The sequence below is a fragment of the Gossypium raimondii genome, chromosome 10 (assembly GCF_025698545.1).
Source record: "Gossypium raimondii isolate GPD5lz chromosome 10, ASM2569854v1, whole genome shotgun sequence".
Taxonomy (NCBI): Eukaryota; Viridiplantae; Streptophyta; class Magnoliopsida; order Malvales; family Malvaceae; genus Gossypium; species Gossypium raimondii.
Genome location: NC_068574.1, coordinates 6106889 through 6132102, shown reverse-complemented (window position 1 = coordinate 6132102; position 25214 = coordinate 6106889). Strand labels below are relative to the sequence as shown.

General features: G+C 31.4%; 2 protein-coding genes across 2 annotated transcripts; one reads left to right on the top strand and one right to left on the bottom strand.

The window, feature by feature from the left end:
- Window positions 1–8552: 8552 nt before the first annotated feature.
- LOC105778609 (jacalin-related lectin 19) lies at window positions 8553–9637 on the top strand. Its single transcript, XM_012602340.2, has 3 exons — window positions 8553–8663; window positions 8795–9022; window positions 9116–9637. The coding sequence occupies exons 1-3, from the start codon at window positions 8661–8663 to the stop codon at window positions 9434–9436; spliced, it is 552 nt and encodes a 183-aa protein (XP_012457794.1). The 5' UTR covers window positions 8553–8660; the 3' UTR covers window positions 9437–9637.
- Window positions 9638–12141: 2504 nt separating this feature from the next.
- Window positions 12142–13244, bottom strand: LOC105777561 (ESCRT-related protein CHMP1B). Its single transcript, XM_012600909.2, has 2 exons — window positions 12785–13244; window positions 12142–12587 (listed from the first exon to the last, which is right to left on the bottom strand). Exons 1-2 carry the CDS (start codon window positions 13107–13109, stop codon window positions 12301–12303), a joined length of 612 nt encoding a protein of 203 aa, XP_012456363.1. The 5' UTR covers window positions 13110–13244; the 3' UTR covers window positions 12142–12300.
- Window positions 13245–25214: the final 11970 nt, after the last annotated feature.

Sequence of the window (25214 nt, the reverse complement as noted above, 5' to 3'; positions counted from 1 at the left end):
CTAAAAATTTCGTACCCATTCCTAATTTTCGATTTAATCTATTTAAAATTATTTTCTGAATTGATGTCTTAATCAGTTTGATTCAAGCAACACCAAAAACAAAATTGAGTAAATAATTGCACTTTAAAAAAATAAACTTTAACCAGTAATATTTGAGTAAAAGAAAATGTGTGCGGAAATTTTTCATTTTGAAAAAAAATATATATATATATATATATATGAGTATTTTAAAATTTTAAAAGTGTTTCTCTTAAGTTAAAATTAGTTCAAAAACATTTTTTTTCAAAAGCTGAAAATTTTAATATCTTCCCAAGTTTCTTTTTTCCAAAAGCAGACTTTTAATAAGCATTTTTAAATTGGCCTAAGATTCTTTTAGATGGACAATGAATTTGGTTTTGGCAATATTAAAATTAATAGTAGTAATAAGATTGAATACGATAGCAGTGAAATTAAAATTAGTGGTGAAATATATGTTTAAATTAAATCGTAACTATGAAGATGAGGTAAATATAATGAAAAGAAAATAACCATTATATATATTATTTAAAAGTCATAAATATATGACAAATAATTATAGTTTTTTTTGTATTTATGATATTAATAAAAAAATCAACTTACTTTTGATAAGCAAAAGTGATTTTAATATTAAGTTAAACCATGAAAAATGTTATGGGCTTGGGTTTTTGACCTTCCATTCCATTGTAGTAAATAAGTTATAGTCCAGATTCCAGATCTTATGAAGGCTTTTTCAGTACATCCAAGGGGATTGCACTATTACAGGATTGAAGTTGCAGAACGGTCCACCCCATTTTCAACACCTATCTATTACAATAAAATAAAATTAATAAATTCTGTTAAATTTTTGTATTAAATCCACATTTAATTAAGGTCATGTCGTTATTAAAGTAATCAATTAAATTTTTCTATTGATCACGTGAATCGTTAAAATAAACTGAAGAATTAATCAGATGGTGACACGTAGTATTTTATTGTTTAATCTAATATTTTTCCAAAAAAATTAAAACTTATATAAACTTATCAGAATTATAAACACTTATAAATATTAAAACAATATAAAACTTTTAATCAATTATAAAATTAATAAAACTTATTTAAAATATTTAAAAATAAAAATATTAATATTAATATTAACTTATAAAAAATATTTAAAAAATCATAAAAACTTGAATAAGACCGGTTAGCTTGAAATCGACAAAGGTACTAGTCCAGGCAAAGCCTTTAGACCAGTTGACTTGGGAACTAGGCAATTGAACTGATTTTTTATTTTTAACATTTTTATCAAATAAAAATTTCATTATCCAACTATTAACATATGTCAAAATGAAATATTCTAATCAAAGTTTTTAGAATAAGACCAGTGATTGAACTGATCAGGCCATCGGTTTGTTAATTTGACTGATTCGTCTAGTTCAATTACATAAAACATTAAAAATATTAAAAAATAAAAAAAATTAGTTCAACCGGTCTAATGGCTTTCTTCGAATCGATACCCTTGCTGATTTTGGTTTAATCAATCCAACAGACTGGTTTGGTTCAATTAAAGTTTTTATGATTTTTTTTATTTTTATAAGTTTATATAATTTAATACTTTTTTATAATTTTTATAGAATTTTCATACGTTTTATAAAATTTTAAATATATTTTATAATTTTTATAATTTATTAGACTTTTATATTTTTATAATTTTATATCAATTTTCATATATATTTTAATATTTTAATAGTTTGATAATTTTTCTAATTTTAATATTCTTATGAGAAAATGTCATATTAAACTAGAAATTATCATGTATTAATTCCTCATTTTTAAACTGTTAATGTGGTCAATGATAGAAACCATCAACATGGAGCCTTAATTGATTATTTTAATTAATGACAAAATTTTAATTAAATATGAATTTAATTATTTTTTTTTTACATTTTAAAAGCTTTTTAACATATAAGCGAAAATAAAAAGGGTTGTTTACTTGTTCTGAAGCTGGACTAAACATATCTTTTGTGTGCTATGTAGAACCTCTCTTTCTCTTTCTTATTGGTTCTTGCGAAATCTAAAGAAAAATTAAATAAATAATCTTGTACACTGAAGTTGAAAATGTATAAAAAAAGAACCCGGATAAATACACCAGACCTTTAAACCAGTTAAGGCTAAACAAGTCGGTTTTTCTTTCTTTTCTTTTTTAAGGCTGTAATCACTGAATTTTGTCCGGGAATAATTTCGTGTTTTAAAAAAAAAAAAAAAACAAAATTAATTTTTTGCATTTTGACCTCTAAACTTTTCTAAAATTTCATTTTGACCCTAAAATTTCTCAAAATTACACTTCAACCCCTAAACTTTTTAAATTACATTTTGACCTCTAAACTTTCTCAAAATTACATATTAACCCCTAAACTTTCTCAAAATTATAATTTTACCCCAAAAATTTTCTGCGTTTACGATTTGGTCCCTCTGACAGCAATCAGCCCAACTTGCGCCTACACTGGGACAGCCGACCTAAAGCATGGCCTCCCTCTCCCCTAACCCACTTGCTACCTGCAAAAAGGAAGAAAAAGCAACAATTTAAAAGGGGTTTCAAACCCCAAAATTGGAGGAGGAAGGAAGGAAGCAAAAAGAAAAAAAACAACAAAATTTTTTAGAGGAAAATCAAGCAAAAACAGCAGCACATCGCCGGCCCTCGCACCAACGCCACCGTGCCCACCGCCGCAGCACTTCCATCGCCGGCACCTAGCAAAGCAAACAACAGCCAAGAAGCAAAAAAAGAGAGCAAGAAGCAAACAACAAACAAAAATAAAAGAGAAAGACAAAGGAAGAAAAAGAAAAAGAAGAAAAGGAAAAGGGGAGGAGAAGAGGAGATCTCCACCGCGCGCCGCTGCCGACCGTCGCACCAGCCCGGGAAGCGCCGTCGGGGGCTGAACGAAGGAGAAGAAAAAAAGAAAAAAAAAAAGAAGAAAGAAGAAGGAAGAAGAAAGGGGGGAAAAAAAAGAAAAAATAAAAAAAAACAATTAAATCAGTCGGGTCGAACCGACTCGACCCGACCCGACCCGAACTAGCAACCCGACCCGGAACAGCCAGCAGACCCACAACACCCAGCAGGCCCAGCAGATTAGGCCCAAACAGCAGGCTTTTTAAAGAAAAAAAAAACTGCAACAAAAAGTAAGTAGCAGGCCATTCCAGCAAAGGCCCAGCAGGTCTCCAGGCCCAACAGCAGCTCTAGCAGGCCAGCTCCAGCAGCCTCAGGCCCGTTTCAGCAGCAGGCCAGCATCCGGCCCAGCACCCAGCGGCCCAACCTGAAGAAAAAAAGAAAAAAGAAAAGAAAAAGAAAAAAGAGAAAAGAAAGAGAAAAAAAGGAAAAGGCTCAAAATTGTGCAGCCCATAACTTTGGGTTTTGGTAAATTCTTGAACTTTTAATTTTGTCTAAATATTTAAATGTTGTCTCGTTTTTAATATTATTGCATATTTTTAAATATTTTTATTTTGTATTTATGTTTTTTTAATTTTATTTTATTTTATTCGTTAAATTCGAACAATTTTGATGCATGAGGCCACGAACCGATTTAGCATTAAGTCATTGATTTCATCGCTATGTTGGGTGAATATCGATGGCTCGTGTCAAATACGGGACGCCCTTTTTAAAAAAAAAAAGCGAAGATATTCAAAAATTCTCGTGTTTTTTAAAAAATAAAAAAGGTTTCTCGTGTTTTAATAGAATCACGATTAAATATTAAGTTGAATCGATTTAACACTAATTCGATGATTTCATCGCCATGTAGGGGTGAATATCATTGATTCGTGTCAAATGCGGTACCTTTAAAAAAAAACTAATCGTGTTTCAAAAATTTTCATGTTTCCAAAAAATTCCTGTGTTTTAAAAATTTCCGTATTTTCAAAAATTTTCGTGTTTCAAAAAAAATCCTCGTGCTTTTAAGAATTTTCGTGTTTCTAAGATCCTCGTGTTTTAAAAATTTTTCGTGTTCTCAAAAAAATAATTATTTCAAAAATCTTCGTGTTTAAAAAAAAATTCGTATTTTGATCGGATCGCGATTAACTATTAAATTGAACTTGTATTTTTGAAAATTAAGACAACGCGTGTTTTACGAGATACCAATTTTGGGCGTCGCGAGGGTGCTAATACCTTCCTCAGCAGAATCGACTCCCGAACCCTAATTTTCTCTGGATTTTTACGTGGACCTAAAATTACCTCTTTTTTAGAAAAGTTTAAAAATAAAATTTTCTTCTAAAAAGAGAATTTTGTAAGTGTCCGATCACACCTAGAAAAAAGATCAGTGGCGACTCCTTTTCAAATAAAGTCGAGATTCAATTTTCAAATTTTCAATAATCACTTCGAGTAGCGCCCGTGCCGAAATTTTTAGGTCGCTACAAAGGCTGATGAATTTTTTTCATCAAGAATCCTTACAATTTTCCCTTTTAATTATGGATGATAAGAGTGCAAGAGTGGGATGGTCTATAATTTCCAAACCTATATCAAGGAGTTGCTAGGTTTGGTGCTTTTAAGTGTAGTTATCCCATTCATATATATTTGTATTTTTCGAATAAATTGATTTAATAAAAATATCCGTAAATTACATTAATATATTTGTATATTGTCTTCAATGGTTTTTGCATGCGAAGCAAAATGAAAGCAAATATTAACTCATTGATTATTCGACGTTAAACTAATAGTAAGTAATATTACGTTGTATTAGTAGATAAACCTAAACATGTCATTAATCTAATTGCAAATGAGCAAACCGATTGAAAAATTAATATGTTGTCTGTCAAGTCCAATTGGGAGATGTTTAGTCTTGAGCATCGGAGTAGATGACTCCCAGAAGATTGAAATATAGATGTGACTGACTGGACTTACTATACATCGGATATGACCCAAGTAGAATAGATCCTAAATTCATTTATGGATTTATTCACTTGTGATGTCCATAGTGTGACACCCCTTAATCCTGAGTGGATGATGGACTATGTATGCATGACTCGTATGCTTTAATGTAATTAAAATTCTGAGTTCAAATAGATAAAGGAATCGAAAGTTGGTACCTTAGGTACACGACTTCTACAATAGTGAAATTCATAACCCAAGAAATGGGTAAATGGTATCCTCTCATTGACATTACATGATAGATGAAAAGTAAACATGGTCACGGGTCGTCTGTCTTGATGATAAACAACTTAATTACTATTTGATAGTAATGGACTTTTCATGAAAGAAGATGTAATGATTACCATGAGATAAAATATGATCATATTGGGAGAATAGATTTATTCAAAAGAGATTAAAAATATCCTATAAAGGTAATACACTTGTTACAAAGTCATTGAACGACATTAATTAAGTAGCTTTCATGACGGTATATAATTAGGGAGAGCTTAGTCACGATACTATAGTGAAATGACTTTATGACTAAATGAGTTTATAATTAATAAGCGAAAAGCTAGAACTTAATTATAAATCATTTGAACTCTAATTGTATATGTTCAATCTATCCTCTGCTAGCTCGTTGAAATAAAAATGAATTGCATAAAGAATCAAATAAACAAAAATGGATGGAAATAATAAATTTAAAGAAATAAGTCACATTCGAAAATGAATGTGATTGACCTGTGAATTAATTTAAGTTTTTCAATTATTATTTGATCAAATAATTGAAGTTTGAAAATGGAATTAAATTAATTAATCATTGAGAATCATTAAATATGAAAATTAAATATATTTTCTCATAAATTCTTTTATAGTAAAGTTATCATAACTTTAACAAAATTAAATTTGGGTTGAGAAAATTAGTTAATTAAAATAATAATTTATCTAATTAAATTAAATTAATAAATAATATTTATTTAGAAATATAAAAAATATATTGAGTTGAATTAAATTATAAAGTGTTAGGTTAAAATTTAAGAAGTAAATATAATTAAACCTAGTACAGGTGAAGCCCAAAACCCCTCATAATACATATGAGAGGCGACAACCCTAGTATATTTAACTAGGATATACCACCCCTCTCTTAGTTAAACTAGGAAACTAATTTTTCTATCCAACAAGTATTATTTGTATTCTACTAATTCAATTAGGATTCTTCTATATCTTTTTATAGGCATTGGTAGAGCTAAAAATAAAAAAATTTTGAGATAGTTATTCTACCTTAAAAAATTATTTTCTAAATATATCTATTGAGATAAAATTACTTTTCTACTGAAAGAAAGAAATTATTTTCGGTTCTGTGTTTAATTTGTGATTGTTCGAACCCATACTCGAAGCGATTTGTGGTATGGGAATAGCAAAGAAAGTCGTTTGGTTGAAAGCTGGAAACATCTAGGATCCATCTTAGTCAAAACACAGATACTTTTTGGGAAAAGTTTATTGTTATAAATTATAAATATCATAAATTGGCTCGATTTTTAAAATTTTAATTTTTAGCTATTATAGAAAATCGTTTTTAAACCGAGTTTTTTTCCAACTGAAGCTTGATGGTTGGAATCAAGCTTGCATTATGTAAAATTTGTGATCTATTTTGATTCAAGCAGGATCTCTTTGGATTGCTTGGATCCAAGCTTAGGGGTAGGGATTTGACGCAGGTTTCTCCTTCTCAGACTAGTAGTTGAAGCTAGAGGAAAGTTCTCAAATTGAGGTGTTAGGTTGAGTTGATTAGAAATCCTTAAATTGATGAATTGATTGTCCCAAGATAAAAATATTTTATGTGAAGTCTGGAATGAAATTAGAAGTAGAGTAGCCAAAGTAAATTGGTGTAAGCTGCTCTGGTTACTGATCATATTCCAAAGCATTCAATGATTGTTGGATGGCAATGTTTAATGGACTACCTACGAAGGATAGGCTATTGGCTCGGGGATTCCAAGTTTATAGTGGTGATTGTTTTTGTCATAGTGAGATGGAGACTAAAAATCATTTATTTTTTTAATGCAACTATTTTAAGACAGTTGGGAAAGAGGTGTTAAATCTTTGCTCATTGCAAACATCTTCTGAACAGTGAAATTTTGAGTTACAATGGGTGGTACTAAAATTAAGAGGGAAAGGTTTGATTTCAATTGTATTGCGGTTTTGGCATGGGGAGCTTTCTTTTACTGGATTTAGAGCAGAATTTTTTGTAACACTCATTTGTCTGAACAAGTAATCTTGAAAAAGATTAAAGATGTTGTTCTATTAGTACTGACAGGAAAATAAATAACGAAATATGAAATAAAAAATTTACTGTGTCGTAGTAAATTTATTGTCTTAGAAACGAATTCGTCCTAATCGGTGTAATCATGTAGTGGATGTCGTCTCCCAAACTTAACATAATGTTTCGATATTTGTACAACCGAATATGGAAGATGGAATTCGATTGGTGTTGCTCTTCTCGAGAAATCACAGTAGTATTAATTCTTAAGAAATTTGGAGGGGTCACAGTCAGTCTTGCTTAAAACCCAAACTCTTAAACAGAATGGAAAGGAAGGCAGAGGGGAAAAATATTTTTTTAGAGAGAGTTGTGTTTTTGTTTTGTGTGTAAAATGAGTAAAACAACCCTCTATTTATACTAGTAACGGAAGGACAAAACAATAATTAGTGTGAGTTTGGATGGGCGGTGTGTTTACCTGCGGTTAGTATAAAAACAGCGGTGACGGTGAGATTAGATACTGTAGCGATACTGTAGTGTGAGACAATAAGTAAGCTAAACGCACCGCACCCAATCGCCCATCCAAACCCACCCTTAGTCAAGAGCAAAAGAGTAAAAAAATGCACTGAAACCGCCCCACTATTTCTGCGCCCAACAACTCAATAGTAAAAAAACACAAGATTTTAGAGACATAAAATGAGCATAAAACAACAACATGCATGTATGATAAGCCATATTACTTAGTCAGAATAAGAAGCAAAACTATATAAAAACTCTCTTGATAGCTTGTGCTTAATCAATATGGGATATACCCACTAACACCAACCTTTTGCATTACCAACAATTATTTGATAGTAGAATTAGATCAGATAATATTGTAAATAATAGAATTTGTATAGCTTAGGGTAAAAAGTGATTTTACTGTATAGCTTTTGTTTACATCAGAATTTCCTATGTTGCTTTGCTGTAGCACATTTTCTGCTTTTGGGTAAATAATATTTACAAATTTATCCAATAATTATTATTATTATGTTAGCATTTATTGATCTGTAGGAAGATCTCAAGTACAGGTGCCATGGATTCAAAAATTGGTGGCCCTTTTCAGTAAGGTATCTTCCTTTCCAGCCCTGTTTTTCTACTGCTTTTTTATCAAAGAATAAAGTTTTTTTTTTCTTACCTATCATCCACATTTGACATTCTTACAACTTTCTGATATATATTACTTGTCATTGTTTATCAAGAATATTGCCATTATTAACAGAAACTATCACCCAAGCTTTTTATTTTTAATCTCTTAGGAACCTATTATGATTCTTGGTACTGTTTGTTTGGTACCAGCTAGCCACCTGAATAAGTTGGACCACAACAAATAAGGCATAATTCACAATACCCAGAAGGTGCTGGAAATGGCATCTGATTCCAGTTGCTATCTTATATTAATTACCACCACTTACACCAAATATCAAACCTCATTGTTTAATCCCAATTCAGCATCTGCTCTTACAACTTCTGCCGGTTCATATGGTGAGAAAATCCTAATTAACTTTGTGCTTTTTTCAAAAAAGAAGGGCTAAACCTATTTTCTTCTATATTTGCATTGAGTTGTAATATATTGGACATATAGTTTAACTTGCATATGACACTTGAATGTATAGGATGGTGGCAAGGAGAAGTCAAGCAGTAGGAAAAAGATGAGTGTGGTGGTAGGACCATGGGGAGGCAATGGTGGAGCTGCTTGGGATGATGGAATTTATAATGGGGTAAGAGAAATCACTCTTGTTTATGATCGTTGCATCGACTCCATCAGAGTGGTTTACGATAAGAACGGTAAGCCTGTAACGGCGGAGAAACACGGCGGTGTAGGAGGAAACAAGACAGCTGAGGTTAGGCTAAACAATCTTAATTTTTTATCTTTTGATGTGTTTGTATAATCATTATATTCACACTCAAGTGACTGCATTGTAATTGGTATCCAGATTAAGCTAAAATTCCCAGAAGAATTCTTGATCAGCGTAACTGGTTATTACTGTCCTGTGGTTTATGGTGGTAGCCCTGTGATTCGATCACTGACGTTTAAGAGTAACCGAAGGACGTTTGGTCCGTATGGAGTTGAAGAAGGAACACCCTTCGCTTTCTCCGTAGAGGGAGCGCGAGTCGCCGGGTTCAACGGGAGAAGTGGATGGTATGTTGATTCAATCGGATTTCGATTGTGTCGTGTTCAATCTCCTAAACTCTTTCAGAAGGTGCAGAAAGGATTTCAAAGGCTTACTAGTAGTGTCTCAAAAGCCTCTGCCTAGCCTAGAGAGGATTGTCACTCAAAAGGCCCCTTCCATTAATACCTGGAGGTGCTAAAGTTCATCATCAAAATTATAGCAGCAACCACCTTAGAGTTTAAAATCAAACAATCTTGAATGTATATATATATATATATAGACATGTCGGGTTTTGTTGTCTTTCGTATCTTATTTGATGTTATTAATGATTGGATTAGTGTTTAACTCGTTTGCTTTTTTACACGAAAATGAGCAAAGCAAAGATAAAAGGATACAAAACTAAAAAGAAAAAGAAAAATTCGGGTTTAATTTAAGTAATCAAAAATATGAAATTTTATGCTTGACATTTAGAATCCAATTTATCATTCTCTCACTAGAAAGAGATAAAATGACATGAAATCACAATTTCAACCATCCTTTCTCTACAAAACATTAAGAAGAGTAACATGTATAAATAGTTTGACAACCATATTCCATCTTTTGTTTTTTTAATTGCATCATACATCCCTAAACTATTATCTTCATTTTAAATTGGTCTTCAAACTTTACAATATATATTCTAATTACATTCCTAATATTTATCTTCATTTTAAAATTATAGTTTGGGGTATTTAGTACAATTAACTTTTTTTTTTTTTTTTGAATGGAGAATCTGAGGTGAAAATAGAAATGGCATTGATGCTTTCTTGAGTTGGGAACTGCCAATCTTTTGATTGGAAGCACAAAGTTTGCAGTAAATATTCAGTGGGTTCCAAATGTATCGTCTTTTTTCTTACTTGAATTATGAATTAATGAAATATTTTGTCTCCTTTTAAAATGTTTTCCTTTATTTAAATCATTTTTATTATTTTCTAATAGAGATTTGCTTCGTAGTTTTTACGAAAAATGTTTTTAATTTTTTTTATGTTTGTTTCATATAAAATAGGATGATCAATATAAAAATTTTCCAATCAACGTAAAATTACTTCCTTATTCTGTAAAATTTCTTAACAAATTTTTTCCATAAGACATTTTCTAAACCGATAAGATTTTGTTTATAGTAACACCCCATACATCGGGTCAAAGCATCAAGATTTTACATTCTCTACTACATCATTCACTTATCAAATATTTTCTTATAAAATTTCATAATTTTTCAATTTAGTCCTTTTTGTTGTAAAATTCAATATTTACTAATTAATCATATTAAATCATTTTTTCTTATTAAACTTTAATCACATAATTTATCTCATCTTGTTTCACATATCAAATTTCTATGTATTTCACTTCTATTATTTCACCAACATATTTTCTCAAGTTTAACAATTTAGTCATTGTCATCATAAAATTTCATATTTTCCACAATTTCATTTTTACAATACTTTATGCATATTTCATCATCTCATAACACATTCATTAAACTTTTATCACAATTTTTTATTCACATATTAAATTGTTTCACACTTAAACTTTTGTACAGCTTTTCAATTTAGTTCCTATTGCCATGTAATTAATTTTTCACCATATAAGCACTTTAATCAAATAATTCATTATAATATCTTATTTCACATTACAAATTTTAATGTATATCACTTTTCTTGTTAAAATTATAAATTGCACAAAGTTTACAATTTAATCCTTAACATCATAAAGATTCATTATTTGTAAATAATGCCACCTTAATATCTCTTTGTAATCAATTCACTACTTTCATAAATATCAAATGTATATTTGTTCAATTGAAAACAACTTTTATGAAAAATTTTTAAAAATTTGCCAAACTCCAGGAAATATCAACTTTCCCAAAAAAACAAGTAAATCATTTTCGGTAAAACTAATGGAGCTTAAGTTAAAAAAACACAAAAATATTTATCCAAATGAATAAAAAAGTAATAAAGAAGTAGAGTAGAAAGACTTGATCTAATCGGTTCTTACAACCATCTTCAACGAATGGTCCAAAATTGATTGAGGTGAACAGTATTTTAGCATTTACCTAATCCATTAACTTGATGAATAAGAAATGGTTGAACCACTTACCAACCCTCACAACCAAAAGAATAAATACCATCTCTGAGCTTAGGATTAAGCTCAAATATCATGGCCGGAAACATCAAATACCAACCTCAACCTGGTGAACCTAGTTCACATTGTGGGATCGAATCATAGGAATTGCTTGCTAGTAGGGTGTGGGAGGCAGTGATTAGCTCTTGCCGGTAGTATGTGAATTGTATTTAAAAAAAGAAACCCCCTCAACCTGGCCTCCATACCAATGCATTCACACAGACCAAACCATCCCACATACTACATACCACATTCTTAGGGGATTTTGGGGAAAATTTACAGTTAAGATCCACAATGAAGGCATCAGCTCATTAATATGAAACAAGCACCGCATTCAACATTAGAAAGAAGTACCCATTTCAGTAAAATTTACATATACAACAAGATCTTTAAGCAGAAACTATAATGCTATACATCACAAGCTAATTCAAATGGGTTCCACCATTCTATCAACAGCATTTACCTAATCCATTCACTTGATGAATAAAATATGATTGTACCCCGCTCACCAACCCTCACAACCCTATATACCTTGTTTAACCATAGGGTTAAGCTGAAACATCAACAACGACCTGCCAACCGTTCTACCAAAGCATTTAGAAAGCCCCTAAATCATCCCAGATACCACACTCTCACAGGGATTTTGAGGAAAGTTCAGAGTTAAAATTCACACTAAAGGTATAAGCTCATTTATTTGAAACAAGCACCACATGTAATATTAGAAAGCAAACTTCAATTCAGTAAAAATTTACACATAAAACTTGATCTTTAAGCTGAAATTATATAATCCTAAATAACAAAGTCTTACTATTTATCACAAGCTCATTCAAATGGATACCACGGTTCTTTTAACCTCTAGCCTTAAGCTCGGCGAGGCGCCTTGACAAATCGTCCTCATCAACCTTCTCCTGTGTCTTGGTTGGCACAGCATGAGCGGCGGGCTGTGGCAACCCAACAGAGACCTCCAACCCATAATCATCAGCCACTTGCTGCATCAAGCTGTTGACCTCACCTTCTGGTGTGGACAATGAAGTAGAGCCAGCCATAGCACTCTCCATAAACTCTGCCTGGACCTCCATATTCACAAACTGCTTCTCGAATTTATCCATTGTCTCTGACATTTTCTGCAAATTGCCTGCATCATACCCAAAGGAAAGAGGGGAGACTCAAACTTGACCATATGCACATCAAAATTAATTTCCAGTTTAGACGAAAAAAGACGATGAAAATTTCGAAAAGCCGAATGAAAAAAGGCTAACATCTAGACAAATTTTAGTTCAAATCAACCCTAAATCTCCAGAAAGATGAAATTTTTAAGGAGAAATTAATTACCGGTGGCCAAGGAAGATTCGAGAGACTTGACGATATTTCCCATGGACTTGTTGATGGTGGTCATCTTAGCCTGGGTATCGAGCCTGGCAACTACAGCATCGAGTCGGGAAGCGAGACGCAGGTAGTTCATCTGCTCAGTGCGCTTACGGATGGCGTTCTCGGCGTAGATCCGAGCACCGTCCATGTTACCTTTCTCGATCGCCTTTTTCACCTTCAATTTCTCAGATTTCTCCTCCTTCTCGCACTTCTTGGCCTGGCGTTGCAGCGATTTGGAGGTGAATTTGAGGTCCATGATCTGGTTCAACAGCTTCTCCGTATTGCCCATAGCTGGATTTTTTGGGTCTGTTTGCAAACAAATTTTGATGTTTGAGAGGATTTTAAAGCAAATGTGGATCAGAATGGGGCTTTTCTGTGTGTTGATCGCGTTTTGACCGTTCTGTGTTTTTCGATTCGATTTTTCTTTTATATTTGTATATATTTATTTGTATTTAAATTTATTAGTTCAAGGAAACTGGGGCGAAAGTGGAAAAGCACCCTAAACGGGTGGGCCTAACTTAACACACTCTTTTTGGGCCTTCAAATTATTTCAAGTATTAATAAGATTAAAATATGCTTCAAATCTTTATTCTGCATATATTTAATCTTTTTACTTTTTTAAAAGAATTCGATCATTTTATTTTTAAATTTTAAAATTCAAGTCTAATTGTTAATATTCTAAAATTTTTAAGTTCACTGGCGTGGCATTTTGAAATTAAAAGAAAATTACTTGCTAGCCATATAACAACAAAAAGGCGACATTATAATGAACCCAAATTTAATAAAATTTTAACGATATTAAAATTAGACTTAGATTTTTAAATTTAAAATTAAAAAATTATTTTTGAAATAAAAATAAAATACTAAATTCCAACAATAAAAAACTAAAAAGATTTCGAGCATATTTTAAAGTTAATAATAAATTTTTTAAGGTTATATGGGTTGAATATAATCTCCATAGAGATTAATTGTTGCTCTAAAAATTTTAGAAGTAAAATATTTTCTGAACAGATCTTTCCTTGATGCTTTTGAGGGTGGTAATCCCTCTTTTGAATGGCATTGTATTTTGACGCTAAAACATGTGATTTCGCGTGGTATGTGATGGCGAGTTGGGAATGACAATGACATTTTAGTATTTCGTGACCAATGGTTGTTTCATGACATGAATTTTTATGTTGAATCATTTCCATTAGCAGGTTTTGAGGATTTGTGGGTTGCTAATTTTTTTTAACGTTGATGGTTGTGCACAAAATAAGAACTTAGTGGAAGGCATTTTAGCTCTTGATGATGCAAATCATGTTGTTCGGATTCCGATTATCTACCCAATGGATAGATTGATATGGCATTTGTAACAGCCTATTTTTTAGTAGTGTTGAAAATAGTAGTTTTGAGATCATATATCTGACAAGTGAGTACGTAAATATTGTCGAAACCATTTTTTTGAAAAACAAAAAATTTAGGTTGTCGACTTTAAAAAATGAAAATTGGGAGTCGCCACCAATCTTTTACTAAGGTGTGATTGGGTCACCTAAAAAATGACTTTGGTCTACGAATTTTAGAAAATCGGGTCCGTGAGTCAGTTACGTATGAGAAAGGATTAGCACCCTCATTACGCCCAAAAATTGGTACCTAGTTAATTAATTAGTGTCTTAAGGTCGAGAATTTGGAAAAACGTAATCCTTAGCAAAACTTAAAAGGCTACGTATTAAGACCCTTATTATTTCAGAGAAAGAAGATACCACACCCAATGCGTTAGGGCACAACATTCTAATTTTCCCCAAAAAATGAATTGGACCAAAATACTAGTGCAATAAAACTTTAAAAGAACATCCACTTATCCAATATTTAAGAAATCACACCCAATACGTTAGGGCACGATTCCTCTAAAATCCCAAACTCGGAATATTTCATTTACTTTAAAAGAACATCCACTTATCCAAGATTTAAGAAATCACCCCCAATACGTTAGGGCACAATTCCTCCAAAATCCCAAACTCGGAATATTTCCTTTATTATTTTTAGAGAAAAAAATCTTCATTTCGAGAAATCAATGCGTCACATCCAATACGTTAGGACACGACGTGTTGAATTCTCAATAATGAGTTCTTATTTTTTAGTTGGTTTAAAGAGCAATCCTCGATTGTTAGATTTTCAAAAAATCGAACCCAATACGTTAGGGCTCAATTTCCTTGAGAAATCCTAAATACGAGTATTATCTCTATTTTGAAAAGTTTGATTTTAAAAAATTGAGTGAAAAATGTAATGTTATGCCACTTTAAATATATAATGCAATAATAAATATTACGATAGCATAAAAATAATGCAAATATATAAACAAATAAATACAATAATGGCATGCAAAATATCAAATAAATGGGCAAGATAATAAAATATGTAAACCTAAATCAATAGACAAATGATCGAAATAAATAAAAATATATATACATGTACACATAAAAATATATAGGTTTAAAATAATTAAATAATATCTACATTATCGAAGTTAATTAATGAAATAAATATGTATACACATAAACATGAGAAAATATTAGTTGCAAAAAAATATATATATACATAAAAAAATATACATATATATATAGGTTTTTTCAAAAGGTAATATAAGGAAAAATATTATTAATTGATAATAAAAAATGATGGAAAAAAAGACTAAATTGAATTGCAGTTTAAAAAAAAGGGTAAAAACCGCAAATAGTAAAAATCAAAGGATTAAATTGAACGCGCGAATTACATAGAGGGGCTGGAAGGGAAATTTTCCCTTCTCCTCTAAACAGCGCCCGTTCAAAGAGGGATTAAATTGAAATGGAAAATAAATTAAAGAACAAATTTAAAAAAACACAAAAAAAAACCTAATTGAAAATTCATTAAAAGGCGGAGGGGTCAAAAATGCAATTTGCCCCTCCACATGAGAAACACGCGGATCCTGGGTCCAGGTCGGGTCGACACGCGGATCCTTCCCTCAAAACGGCGCCGTTTTCAATTGGCTATTTAAGCCAAAATTAAAACAAAAATTACATTTCAAAACATTTAAAAAAAAAAAACCAAATCTTTCAAAAAAAACTCTCTCAGCCCCTCAGTCCTCCGACCATCGGCCGGTCATCGGACGGTCACCGACCACCGCGTCGGCCGCCAATTTCAAGGCTTGGCTGCATGCCATTCTTGATGGCCAAAAAGGAAAAGTTCCCTTTTTAATATTTCCGACCCCTCTAGGCCCAAATCTGGGCTAAAAATCCCCAAAATCGACAAAAAAACACTAGAAAAACCCTAGAAACTTTTTGGTTTCTAGTCGTCTGTCATCGGAGACGATCCTCGGAATACCCTACGGCATTTCAGAAGCCAAAAAAAGGTAGTTTTCCTCTCTTTTATTATTTTTGTTTATACGTATGTAAAATAAAAAGATACAGAAAATAAATATAACAACGAAAAAACAAGTATCAACCTTTTTTGATCGCTTTATTCTATATTGCAAAAGTACAAGCCTTTTTTCTATTTTCGAAATCGGGATCTCCTTTACAATATGTTCAATGGCTTTTTATAGCCATAATAAAATAAAAACTAAAGATACTAATCATTCCTGATTCGAAATCTTTGATTTCTTTCCATTTTCGCTGTTTCTTGCTATGCAGGTGAAGCCATGAAGATTCGGCCTAAATTGGAGTTGCAGCGCTGTTGAAGAAACCCTAGGGTTTCTGGCGATTTTGGGCCATCGCATTTTGGGCCTGTATTTTATTTTGGTTTGGGCCCCATTTTGTTGTAATTGGACTGGTATTTATTTGGGGCCCTTTTATTATTTGTACTCGGGCAAAATCTGTTATTACAAATATTATTATTTAATATTTACGAGTCAAATATAATATTATGTTAATTTTGATTTGATAATTTTTGTTAATTAAATGAATAGTTAAGTTCAAATAATTTGTCCCTAAAATGAAATGGTTTTGAAAAATGAAGTATCGGGACTTCGTTTCTATAAATCGAGGCCGTCTAAAAGTTTTGGTGTTTGGATAGTTAGTTAAGAAAAAAAATTAAATCGTAAAATTTGTAAAAATTAATCGCTATTAGTTTGTAGGAATTAAATGGTTATAAAAACATGAATTGGTGGTTTTATAATGTAATTATACCTTGAATAATACTATTGGTCAGTTAGTGGGTGGAATTATATAATTTTATGTGTTAAAATAGGTTTAATTTATAATAATTATATGTTAAGTAATAAAAAAACATTGTCATCTTCATCAACTTTTTTCCCAAATTCGTTTCTCCATTACCATAAAACAAAATCTTTCGTTCAAGCTATTCTCTCATACATTGTATGAATTTTAAACCGCTTTTAGTAATTTTATATTTTTGAGATCGTTGTAAGTTGTAACTTAATCTAACTAACTCATGGACTAATTAAGTAAAACTCATAAGTATTTTGAATTATACCATTGATGAATTTGTGATGTTTTTGAAGTTTGATGATAGATTTACAAGCTTGGTTGTTAAATATACCTATTTGGTAAAGTGATTTTGGTTAGTTTTAAGGTTAGGGACTAAATTGATAAAATAATAAATTTAGGACGAAATTATTGTGAAATTATGGGCTATATATGTATAATTAAAATTTCGATTAGCTTGGTTTTGGGCGTAATTGTGATAATTGTAAAAGTTTCAAGTTTAGGGACTAAATTGAATAAAAGGTAAAAGTGTTAAACATTGATAAATGGTTATATATGTGAATTTAAGTATTTTAAAGTATTTGAATTGATTAATTGAATGAAAATATTATATTGAGATCAAGAAACGAATCAATTGGTTAATAATCACGAGAAAGAAAAGTCGTTGAGTAGTCGTCGTTGAAGTGTTCGTAGCTATTGTGATTAGGTAAGTTCGTAAATTTGTTAAACTAATTAGTTGTTGTTTTTGTGATATAATATCTATCTATATATGTTTTGATTGAGTTCATTTACTTGTTAAATGGTAAGGGATGAAATGAACTAAGTTGTAATGTTAATTAAATTAAATGTTATGTTTGAAAATGGGAAACAACATGGATGAATTCTTGTGTTGAAATAATGTGTATATGACTAAATGATATTAGATATGAAACACGCCCCGTATGAACTTTGTGAATGCTTAGAATGCAAATGACATGTCATTAGGGTTATTTATCATTTCGGGTGTTGGTTTTGGATGTCCTACCGATGGTTGAAGTCATGCATTTGTTGTAGATTCTCCACAGCTCGTGTGAGCAGCATCGTGTAGCCTAACATCCCAACCCACAGCTCATGTGAGCAGGCTCATTTTACAGTTTGTGTGAGCATTGTTTCCTCGTATCCGACATTATTTCATTTGGTTCATTAGGTGAAAAATGAATGTATGAATCGATTATATGAAAGTAGATATATGAAATGGTTATATGGAAATAGATATATGAAATGGTTATATGAATCAGTTATATGGAAACAGATATATGGAATAGAACATTGGATATAGATATTTGAAATAAAATGTGAGTTGTTAAATAAATTGGTGATGGTTGAATTGAGTTTTAAATGTGTTTACTTTTAATGTTTATAACGTGATAAAGTTATATGTTTTGTATATGTCAACTCACTAACCTTGTGAGATTTCTGATGTGTATAGGAAATAAATGAACTCATGACCTTGTTTATGAAATTAATTGCGAAATGTTTTAGTTACAATAGTTATGCTAAGTTAAAGTGTAAGTTTAATACGGACTTACTAAGCTTTACGTAAGATTACTCTATTTGGTTTTTTTCTTTGTAGATCGTTGGATACGAGCTATCGATTGGATTGCTTTTGGAGATCACACTATCCGTAAACTCTTTTGATAATTATACATTTATTTTGGTAGATTATAAGTGGCATGTAAATAGGGCTTTGGTTTATGCATGTTGGTGGTCATTTGGTCATGTTTTGTGCCATTTGAATTATGAAATATGTGTATTGATCTAAAACCTTAATGGTATTTTGATTGGTTTAGTATTTGATGGCATAGTTGTGCTTGAAACGTAATGTATTATTGGTTTGTTGAATTGGTACATACATGATAGGTTAATTGGTGAAATTGATAATTGGCATTAAAAGGCTTGGCCTAAATTGTTAATTATAGCATATGTTAGTTGGAAATTATTGGATGATTGAATAAAGTTAATATGTTGATTATGTCTTGTTTTGGATGGTTGTTGTTTATGTTGAATTGTGGTGCCAATAAGGGCATATTGGTTAGGCACATAGGTTGAATGTGAATTGACATATTTTGGCATGTTTCAGTATGCTTTGAATAGGTTAATGTGATGGTAAATGTATGGCTTGATGTCTAAGAAATTGTAGGTGAATTGGCTTCTGTTTGAAGGTATTTTGGGTACACACAATCTACCACACGGCCGTGTGTCCCACATGGTTGCATGACATGGTCATGTGGCCTATTTGATTTTTGGTACAGGTTTGTCCACACGATCTTAGAGAGTTACACGGCTTGGCGACACGGCCATGTGACTCATGTTTTCAGTTTTTACCATATTTTTTTTGTTTTGTTTCAAATTAGTCCATACTTGTTTCTAAATTGATTTTAAGGTACCGTAGGCTCAATTTATGTCTTGTTTCGAATTTATGCTACATATGATGATTATTTATTAATTTATGATGTTTAAATTAATCTTTGAATTGTGTCATTGTATTATCAGTCTTGTTAACTACCATAATATCTCGTAACTTGAAACCGACAACGAAGACGGGTTAGGAGTGTTACATTTAGTGATATCAGAGATACGATTTCGTCGATTCTAGGATTGAATGTAACATATATTGAGTCTAGAAATGCATGCCACTTTATAACCTGTGATAGTGTGATGACTCCCGATCAGTTTGGCTTGTTTTCTTATAGATTAAATATGTCAACTGAATCCAATCGAGGAGATTCCGACGGAGTACAGATTTATGTTCCAACCGCTGATTAAGGGGTTGTTATTAATGTGCTTGAGTTTCAAGAGCCTAGAGAAGAGGCTCGCAATATTTTTTTTCAGTACGATGAGTGATATGTTTAATGTGTATGTGAGAGTCAAATTCGCGGCTCAACGATCTCCACCCCCTCGTCCTCAAAGCCCTATTTGACAAAATATTCATAGACTTTCTATTGATAAAGTTTGAATATGTGGAGCCGAAGAGTTTAGTGGTAATGCGAGTGATTATTCGGCTAAAGCCGAGTACTAGTTAGAAAACATAAGAGAGTTCTAGATGAAATGTTGTATCTTTCAGGAGATTATCTGAGATGTATTGTGTCACTATTAAAAGAAAAGACTTTTTACTAGTGGTCGACTTTAATTGCGGTTGTACTAAAAGAACATGTTAATTGGGAATTCTTTAAAACTGAATTTCGAACTGAATACGTCAACAAACGATACTTTGATAAGAAGAAGAAGGAATTTCTTGAATTGAAACAGGAAAATAGATCAGTTGCAGAGTATAAGCGTGAGTTTGTTCAGCTCAATAAATAAACCTATGAAATTGTATCAACTGAGGAAGAAATGTGTACTCACTTTGAAGATTGTTTAAACGTTGAGATCAAATTATTGGTTGGTGCGATAGAAATTCGAGAGTTTGTGTTTGGTTGATTGAGCTCAGAAAAATAGAAGAAATATGCAACAACAAGAAACTGGGTGAAATGAAAGTTCGTGACTTCAATAAACATAACTTAACCAGAACATTTTCTGCTCCCCCATAGAAGAGGATGAAAGAATTGAGTAGCCATTTTTCAACACAATCAAGGTTTTTTAGAGGAGATAGAATGATACAAAGTGATGTGTGACCATCGATGACTTCAAGAACCAGTTCTAGTAGTGTATGAAATGGGAATCAGACTTGAACGTAGCCATTATAGATGAAATCATTTTGGGATATATAGATTTAAAGACGGGTCCTATTTCGTTTCCGAATCGCTAGATCATTAGAAGAAGGACTGCCTGAATTGAGCTGATTTGAACAAAAATCAGGATGTAAAACCTATTGTTACTTATACGAGAGACAGGCCACCAAATTTTTTGGCACAACTAGAGTCAGTAGAAGCGAAACAAAAGACACAGTGGTTCAATCTGAAGCTCGAGTCTCTGTCAGAGCTTACACAATTCGTGCGTGTGAGGAGGCCTCAGCTCCTGATGATGTTGTTGGTACATTTTCTATCTTTAATGTTACTATGTATGCATTGATTTATCCTGGGTCGATTCATTCATATATACATACTAAGTTAGTAATGGAAAAGAGTTTACCGGTTGAGTCAACTACATAAATGTTGTTAAAGTAATGAACATTTTAGACCAAAGTGTCATAGTCAATCTGGTTTACAAACAGTGTCCACTGAAAATTCAGGGTTATAACTTTCTTGTTGATTTGATGTTACTATCTTTTGATGAGTTTGATGTTATTTTTAGACAGAATTGGTTGATGGTACATGATGCTGTAGTGATTTGCATATGGAAATGAATTGATTTGAGATGTCAGAACGGTGAGTTGATTTATGCTAAATCTACTAAATCTAATTGTATTGCAAATATGATTTTGACGTTGTCTACACATAAATTGATCTGGAAAAGGTTGTAACGCATTTTTTTATGATATTTTAGATTTCATAGTTTCAGAAATGAAAGTTGATCAATTACTGACAATTTTGCGAGTTTACAGATGTTTTTCCTGATGAATTGCTGAGTTTACCGCTAGAGCAAGAAGTTGAGTTTGCTATAGAATTAGTGCCAGGGACTGCTCCAATCTCGATTGCTCCATATAGAATGACTCCAACAGAATTAAAAGCTCAGTTGCAAAAATTAATCGACAGAAGTTTTATTCGATCGAGTGTATCATTCTGAGGCGCACCTGTTCTGTTTGTGAAAAAAAAGACAGGTCGATGAGATTGTATATAGACTACCGACAATTGAATAAAGTCATGATAATGAGTAAATATTTTTTGCCTCGTATTGAAGATTATTTCGATTAGCTGAAAGGTGCTACAATGTTTTTGAAGATAGATATTCGATATGGTTATTATCAATTGTGAGTTAAAGACATAGATGTGCCAAAAACAACATTCAGAACCCGTTATGAACATTACGAGTTTCTAGATATACCTTTTGGAATGACTAAAGCTCTCGTAGCATTTATGAATATGATGAATATTGTTTTTCAGCTACATCTCAACAGGTTCATTGTTGTTTTTGTTGATGATATATTGATACATTATAAAACTAATTCAAAGTGTGCTCAACATTTAAAATTTTGTAATATAAATGATTTATTAAATACGGTAAAAATGCTATAGAGGCCCTGTATTAAGTATCAAATTGCATATTATCCCTTTTACTTAAAAAATGGGCAAATTATTCCTTATGCATTAGATCAAATAGTAAACTCGTCATTTTAAAAAAAAAATTCATTCATTTCTATTGTTAAAAACTGACAAAATAACAAATATTGACATGTGGCATGTCATTTGTACCTCATGTTGATGTACAAGGACCAACTTTTAACAGTAAAAATGAATAAATTTTTTAATAAAAGGACAAATTTCAGAGCGAAGCCAGAAAATGTTTTTAAAGGGGCCAAAATTAAATTGTAATTTTTACGATAGTAAAAATACAATTTTATCATTTTAATAGTCTATATCTTTATAGTTTTTAAAGGATTAAATTAAAGTTTTGTCATTTTTAGAAGGGACAAAGTGCAATTTCACCTTTATTAATTTAAAATTTAAAAATTTTAAAGGGTCTAAATGGAATTTTTTTCATTTTAGGGGGGCAGGTGTAACACCCTTTACCCGTATTCGACACCGTAATAGGGTACGAGGCATTACTAGAACACATATACACTTGTAAACGTATTTAACTAAGTTATAAAACTTCATCTAAATTAAAACTTTCAAATTATTAACATGCTTTTATAATTCTTCATAATATATCCTCAAAATATTATATTCATAATAAATAGGACCTACGAGACCCGATACATATTCATGTAATTCACAAGTCTTAATAATTCAATGTTTCATTTCCATTTCATACAATTCACAAATTTCTCATGTTCACAATTCAGATCATTAAGCTCAATACTAATACGTATTTACCATTTAACTCAACGTTTATCGATTATACCATTCATTAAAACATTTATGAAATTCTCAAGTTTGCAATGAAAATATCACTTTAGCTTAAATAACAACATCAACTCAACTCATCATCCTGGTATAAATTCACTACTATTTATCCAGTTACTATAATTCTTTTGGGCCCATTTGTCACTTACCATCCTTAATCAAATTAAGGAACGGATATGGAAAATTGAGTACTTCACTTCCACTTTGCCATAGTATAACTATGGTTTTGCGTATGATCACTTAACATTTTTCGAGCCATAGCCCTGCCATGGTCTTACACGGATCACATTTATCACTTGTCATTTGTCCCTGATCAGATAAATGTAACTAAAGCTACCACTCATCACTTGTCACTGATCAGATAAGTGTAGCTAAAGCTATCACTTATCACTTGTCACTTGTCACTGATCAGATAAGTGTAACTAAAGCTATCACTTATCACTTGTCACTTGTCACTGATTAGATAAGTGTAGCTAAAGTTACCACTCATCACTTGTCACTGATCAGAAGTACTCAAATTCGATGTTCCGCTTAATTTGATCATTTATTTGGTTTTCGTATTGTTATTTTATTCTCAAATCATCAACAAATATATCTCATCATACATTATATAATTCATGAAATTAACATTTAATCATTAAATTTCAGCCATATGAACTTACTATTTCATTACCTTTCCACACTCGTTTCCTATGCACATCACATAAGATATAAACATATCATTCAACCATAGTCGCAAGCTAGTGTATTTAAACATAACTCTTTTTGAAACTAACCACATGATAAACCATTTCACTAGAGATTACATAATTTAAACCTTACCACCCTTTTCATGATCACAAGCATATTTTCAATTAGGCACTTACCATTTCAATGCATAAATTATAAATTTAACGTGGCATAATTCAACCATTACTTGGCCCAAGCCTAAGCATGTATGCCAAATATGTTAGCCAAATACACATATAGCATAAACATTATAAGCATGGATGAGCACAACATTTATTCATGTATCACACTTATCAACATGTGTTAATTCATAAACCATTCATGACATTACTTCATGCCAAATCATATACCGAATATACCATACACACGTACTATGAAACTTTATTTTCACACATGAGCTTAGACCATGACCAATAATGCACAAATATAAGCATCATTTCTATTTCATCGTTTATCAATTATAATCAAGCATATGACCAATTATACACAAACCATTCATATATTTCCCAATTTTCCTCCTCCTCCTCTCCATTTCACATCCTTAATGTGTATAACACATTTAAACAACATTATCCATACTATCACTATTTTCCTATATGTAAATTCAAGCTGTCTGTCTGAGTCAGGGTCACTAATTTATTTATATCTCGAGCTACAAAGCTCCAAATTAAGATCCGTTAATTTTTCCTGAAACTAGACTCACATATCTTCTTACCATAAAATTTTCAGAATTTTTGGTTTAGCCAATAAGTACAGTTTATTCTTTAAAGTTTCCCCTGTTTCACTGTTCGGCAGTTTCGACCCCTTTTCACTAAAAATTAATTATCTCTTTATATAGAATTCGGATGATGTCCCCGTTTGTTTCTATTGAAAATAAACTCATTAATCATTCAAAAAATAAAATAGTTAAGGATTTTAAATATATAAGTTATAACCCATAATTATTTTTATACAATTTTTAATAATTTTTCCAAGTCAGAACAGGGGAACCCGAATTCATTCTAACCTTATCTAACAAAATTCATTATATCTCATGATTTACAATTCCATTACTTACATCGTTTATTTTATGAGAAATTAGACTCAATAAGCTTTAATTCCATATTTTTTTCATCCTCTAATTAAATTTCCACGATTTATGGTGATTTTTCAAAGTTAACTTACTGCTGCTGTCCAAAACTGTTTTAGTGCAATATGTTGATAATCAAATTTATAACACCCTCCTTTCCTTTCTCTACAATATTTTCTATCAATTCCTCTTGTTCCCTTCACTAACATATCAAGAACATAGAACCTTATATAATAAAACCCTACATTAACATCAATTTCATACTTTTTCAATAATATCAAACTTAAAAATATATTGAAATCTTGATGTTCTTACCTTGCTCTATTGATTTCAATCTTTAACTTGAATTTTCTCTCTCCTCCAACTTCTATTTCTCGAATCTAACTTGATATTATAGCTCCCCATAGTCTCTTTAACATTTTTCTCTCTTGGTA